Source organism: Talpa europaea (genome assembly GCF_964194135.1).
Source record: "Talpa europaea genome assembly, chromosome: 12".
NCBI classification, from domain to species: Eukaryota; Metazoa; Chordata; class Mammalia; order Eulipotyphla; family Talpidae; genus Talpa; species Talpa europaea.
Window position 1 is genome coordinate 72,513,926 of NC_140079.1, and position 5,947 is coordinate 72,519,872.

Genomic DNA, 5,947 nt, shown 5'->3' on the forward strand with positions numbered 1-5,947 from the left:
CTAGGATGCGGCCGAGAAGGGCACAGAGGTGGAGAGCTCAGTGGACTTCACAATGGTAATGACACTGGTGGTGGCCACCTTGGTAGGCGTGATGGGCCCGCGGGCCACAGTGCGGGCGAAGGTCTGAAGGGCCTCATACTTGGAGCGCAGTGCATCGAGCTCCAGCTTCATGGTGCTGTTTTCACGAGCCAGCTTCTCCACCTCCTGCTGCAGCTCCACCCGCTGCCGCTCCAGCTCCTCCTTCTGTGTGACCCGCTTGATGCGGCAGCTGGCAGCATAGCCACGGTTCTTAAGTGTGCGCCGGCGCTGCTTCAGGCGCACCACCTCGTCTTTGGTGAGGCCCCGCAGGTGCTGGTTCAGCTCCCGCACGGACATGGACACCAGCTCATCATCGCTGAGCACTGGGGCGTTCTCGCCCGCCTCCTTCTTGACCTACAGGAGCCACAGCAAGAGGTCAGCGTAAGGAGCACCCCTGTTGTGAAGAGCCCAGACCCTGCAGCACAGAAAATGGGCCGTACTCCCCTGATATACCCCGAGCTGGCCTTCACTTTGTCATGAGGGAACGGGACCAGTCACTGGGGCCACTCAACAGTGTATTATGCAACAATACAGGTTGCTTGAGGAGGGGGCATTAGCTATACCCGACTATCATCCCGTTACTACAGGCCAAGGCATGGCTGCCTTCTGGGAATCTCCAGACCCAGCACAGGACTGAAAGTGAGGGACGGGAAGTTAGGTAGCCTATCCTTCTGCCCCGTCTGCCCCTTGGACTTGTTAAGGTCTAGCAGGACAGGGCTACCTCTGCCTGGCAGGACCTTGGAATGGGGCTAAGTTCAGCTAGTCATGCCAGGAGTCCTGTGAGGCCAGCTGGGTAGTGAGTACTTTTGGAAGCCAGGCCCTAAGGATGCAGGACTGACCAGCAGGCTGCCACCCCACCAACCCCTCAACCTGGGAGTCTTTTCTCTGGACGTCAGAGGCAGTGTGTCTCTCTAAGACACAAAAACTACTCCTTCCCTGGTGATAAGGGGCTGCCAGGGGTAGAAGGGGTCTTTTCAGGCGTGTGCCCAGGCAGATAAGTCTAATCCCACCTCACTTACCTTTAATGCCTTGTTAGGTTTGGGAGTAGTCGTCATAACCTGGGCACAGTCACCTGGACAGAACCGCTTGGAAATCGTGACTAGGAAACCACAAAAGAAAACCAATACAAGCTGGTTAGGTCCTGGCCAGGCTGCTGTCACAAGCAATCCAAGCACAGCAGGCCCTCACAGCAGAGTGCTCCCAGGAAACTGGACTCTTCCCTGGCCTGTCACAATGAAAAAAGGCCCACAGCCCCCACAAAATAAGACGGGGGCCCCACCCATCCTGAGTAGCAGGCATCCCACCAAGGATGCTGAGGAGACACCCAGCTATACGCCCCAATCCAACATCAGCTCACGGAACAGCCCAGACCCACCTGTCCCAGTGCCTGATAGTCAAACGATTATCCCTTGCTGCCCCCCCCACCCCCCACCCTTCGCCCACCGGGCTTGTGCTGCAAGCTGCTAGTGCTGGGGGTGATACCAGGTGTGAGCAGGTATTGCTTCCTTTCTGACTCCCTCCTGAACTCAGACGTCTGCACCTGTGTGGCACAAGACACCACATTTAGGGTCAAAACAGCAGCAAAGCCCTTCTGAGAATGGCCCAGCGCCTGAGAAGCTGCCAGGGACAGAAGTGGCTCTGCAAGAGCCCTGCACTCCAGGCCCAGACAGGATCCTCAAGAGCAAGGGTCCCTTCAGGAAGCCTTGCCCTTGCGGAAGTCGCACCCCAGCAATGCATATGGAACCCTGCCCAGCCCTCCCCGGCAGACCTACCTCCGCAAAGGGCACTGCAGCTGTGACATCACCATGGCCACTGGGGCTGCCCTACAGCCATGACTGAGGCCCAGGGTGGGTAGGGGCTCCCAACAACGGGGGGAGACCAGGGGAGGCAGGGAGCTGCAACCTCACTGAGCTCACCGACTGTCTGGTGGGAGTTGTCCCAGGCACCCGCCGCCAGCCCCCGCGCCCGCCCTTCTCATTCTCGCGTCTGCATTGTGTCACACATTCTAATCATTCATGAAAAAGCCAGCCAAAGCATCCCAAGCATGATTCCCCTCTGATAGTTGTCATGGCGACCTTGGGAAGTAGCCAACCCCTGATGGTCGTCATGGAAACAGAGAAGCCCAAAGCAGCCATGGCTTCAGGCTGCCCGTGCAGACATCACGAGGTTGTAGGACAGTAAACAAGGCCGTGGGCCTCAGTAGGGCAGCAGGAGAATGGGAACCGGACTTGTTGGCATGTGGTATCACCAGCTTAAGGGATCAGGGTCTACATTACCCACCCCACCACATTCCAAATGACAGGTGATGTGAGCAAAGAGAACCTGAGAGATGCACCCCAGGTGGGGGACTGGGGCCCCAGGGGACAGAGTCACATCATAGTCTCCCTCATGGGGCATGAGCAAGACTCCTACCCCACCTTCCCTTGCCCAAAGCCAGAGCCCCTGGCTCCCCTGTGCCCTCCACCCTTTGCTCCCAGAGGCTGCACATGAGACAAGGGCTCAGCGCCCCAGCTGCAGACGACACCTGATCACCCCTCTGAGGGGTAGGATGGATTATGGAGAGGGCAGCAGCGAAGGAACGGCAGGCTATGACCTCTAGGCGTATTGGGCTCCTCTGCCAGGACTGGGCACCCTCACGAGGTCACATTCGAGCCTGAGAAGGACAAGCAGCCGTATGGGCTGATCCTAGCCGGGAGGTAAGAGCTGCTTCCTGACAGCCCTTGATCCACTCTTCCCTCCCGGTACTGGGGTCAAGGCTCTGCCAGAGAAGGCTGCCGGGAGAGCCATGAGAAACTTTTCCATGTTGAGAGGAGGGGCTGGCGGGCATCTCTTCCAGCCCCCTCAGCGTCAGCGCACACGGGCCTGGCCGGAGCCGCCAGGGCATAGCTGTGTGGTGAGTCACGGCTGTTTACAGAGCTGGGAGCTCACATTCCCACAGAGCCTGAGCCCCTCCCACCCCTATAAGGACCTGCTCTCAGTGGATAGGAAAGGAAGGTCCCAGGGAAAGAGGGGTCTCTGCTCAGGCCCCCACGCCCATGGAAGACCCAGGCTAGGTCGTGGGGTTATGTTCAGGGTAGGGACCCCCTCCTTTGAGGAGCTGCCTGCCATGACATATGGTGTGATGGGACAAAGTGATTGGGATATGCATAAAGACTAGGTCATAATTCTCGTGGATTCTGGCCCTTCCCTCCAAGCAAGCTCCCAGGGTTGAGTCACCATCAGCAACGTCACGGTGGCCTGGGCACACTTCTTTGGACTTCCGGGGAGCCAGGACAAGGAGTCTTGACAGAGATGGGAAAAGATTATTCCAGGGTCCCACCTGGGGTCCAAACAAGGAGGAACACATCTCCTACAGAAAGCATCATGGTCTGACCTCAGGGAAAAGTTAGTCCCCAAACCTTGTGTTCAAGAATTAAGTGAGGGCTGGGCTTCCCTGGTGGCTTAGGGATTAAGTCTCAGGCTACCACCACGACAGCCTGAGTTCGATCCTTAGCCAGGGAGCTAACCCACTTATGGTGCAGCAAACTTCTCCTGTCTCACTGTCTGTCCACCTAGCAGTGTATTTCTGTAGATCTGATCATTCTGCTCTCCACTCTGTCTCTGGTGAATCCTCTCGCCCCCTGCACCTCTAGCCTACACCCCAGTTCTTCTATGCAAAAATAAATAAAACCTTTTTAAAAAAGAATTAAGTGAGGGCTGAAAGAGTGAATGCACAGTGTAGAGATGATGGCTATCATCACCTTGAGAGAAAGTTGGGGGGAATAGTTAAGTAAACCATCTTCTTTCAGTGGGCTGTACTCTCCTCTTCTGAAAAATGAGGGGGTTGAAACAAAGGGGTTCCAGGGTACTGTCCAGCTCTGACAGATCTTTGATTAAGTCCAAGAGGATGACACAGAGAGACTCTGGCTTGGGGTCCCTGCCCTGGCCACCACCCCTCCCACCCAGCCCCACAGACTCAGGGAAGGTGGGTCTGTCCCAGGCTTCAAGCTCATAAGCATGACCCCACTGCCTCAGGTGCATCTGAAATCTGATCCCCTCTTCAAGAACCCTGCGTCTGTCGTCTGTCCGCACTGGGAAGCCCTGACCACCCGCAGGAAGAACAGCAGGCACCAGCACCCACTCAGGGGTTCTTCCCTCCCACCCCCACAGTATGTACCAGGAGCACCCTCGGAACAGCACTGTACCTCTTCACACAAAATACAGAGGTACGGTACGGACCTAAAGTCATTTCAAGCCAGGAAAATGACAGCTGGCTTTGAGAAAGCTGTACAGAGGAGATTCCTAAGCGCGAAAAGAGTTTTTAAAACAATTGATTTCAAAATGACCTACTCTAAAATGGATACTTCTGCAGCCACAGCAGCTGGTCTGAGACTCCAGGGAACCCAGTTGGGGTTGGAGATGTAGCCTTGGGTGATCAGGGTGGCAGGACAGCCCCAGCAAAGCCCTCCGCTCGTTGCAAGTCTGATGCCAGCATGACTGCATCTATAATGGCTCAGCACCCAAAAGTGCCATTCCCGCAGCTTCAAATGACTTGCCTGGTCCTCTGTCCCACGTAACAAATTTTCAGCAATGCTGTGCACAGACAACTCCCGTGCACTTTTCTGAACTTCAGTAAAATCACCACTCACAGTCAGTGCCAGGCTGGGACCATGACTGTAGATCTGCACTTGTGCCCAGCTTCCCACTAACTGCCCACCTCCCAGGGAGTCTGCCCCGTCAGCACTGTAACTTTTAGACAACTATTTTTCTAACTGAAAAGGTTGATTTTTCAACCCAAAGCAGAAACTTCACTCTAATATACACCTAAACCAGGTTAACAGGAAAGATCATTTCCTCTAAAGCAAAAGGAAACACAACAGCGGCCCAGATGGAGTCAACCCCAGTGACTATATATTGTAATTTGGAATAAATTAGAAGAACCCAGCCAGGAGCGTCCCTTGCCTTCCAGGCCCCACAAAGAGCAGAAAAGTGCTGCTTTACCCAGGAGAGGCTCAGAATTCTGTCCTGGGCATCCTGAGGGTGGGAGCAGGTGACATCTGACAGTCCCAAACTGCCCTTCCAGAAGGCAGATGAGCAGAGGCCTTTCAGGTCACTTCTTACTTTCTACCTCCCAGTACCCATCTACTGTCAGCCCACACTCTTTGACTTAGCTCATCTGGGATAACTCAAACCCTCACTGGGCTGGATCTGGGTTCAGGACCCAGGGGGGACCTTTACTCTAGCAATAAAACCAGGTGCTGATGGTATCAATGGCTTCACCAAACAGCCCTATGTTTAAATCACACAGCAGAAAAGGCGGTCTTACAGTTTCAAAGGGTTCTACTTCTTGCTTAGATCAAACAACTAGTCTACGCCCAAGCTTTGTGTAGGGAGAAAGCCAGGTACCTCGTTGGGACTGTATTTCTGAGGTCTGGCATGGGTGGGCCCTTGCAAACACTTGTCCCTGTTGGTGTGCAGTGAAGGCCATGCCACACCCCCTTCTGCCAACCTAACAAAGACAAGAGTACCCCTCCACTTCCCATTCTCCTAGGTCTCTGAAAATGTTAATGGGTAAAATGAAGAGGCAGGAAGAAGGAGGAGGGAAGAGGATCAGTGACTGACTCACCCTGAGGGTGCAAATCTCAAAGCCAGAAGACCTGGCCAACTCTGCTCTGGGCAACTGGAGGCCTTTTCACAAGTAACCCCAAACCGAGTGCCCTCCGGTGGGCACCCATCAAACAAGCACAAATCGCCAGCTTGTCTAAGCCCAGAGCCAGGGCTCCCAACCACCCCACCCATCTCTGCCCACCAGGCCCTAATCCTCCTGCCCAGGTCCCTTCAGCTTGGGGTGCATCCTGCTGTGCTTGTTGGACATCCCCTCAGCCCAGCC

The 5,947-nt window shown here is 55.1% G+C and overlaps 1 protein-coding gene across 1 annotated transcript; it reads right to left on the reverse strand.

Moving 5' to 3' along the window:
• Positions 1-1,154, reverse strand: MAFK (MAF bZIP transcription factor K; the record flags this gene model as incomplete). The annotated part of the gene is made up of 2 exons (XM_084250870.1): positions 1,098-1,154; positions 1-432 (listed from the first exon to the last, which is right to left on the reverse strand). The coding sequence occupies exons 1-2, from the start codon at positions 1,131-1,133 to the stop codon at positions 1-3; spliced, it is 468 nt and encodes a 155-aa protein (XP_084106996.1). The 5' UTR covers positions 1,134-1,154.
• Between the last annotated feature and the right edge of the window lie 4,793 nt (positions 1,155-5,947).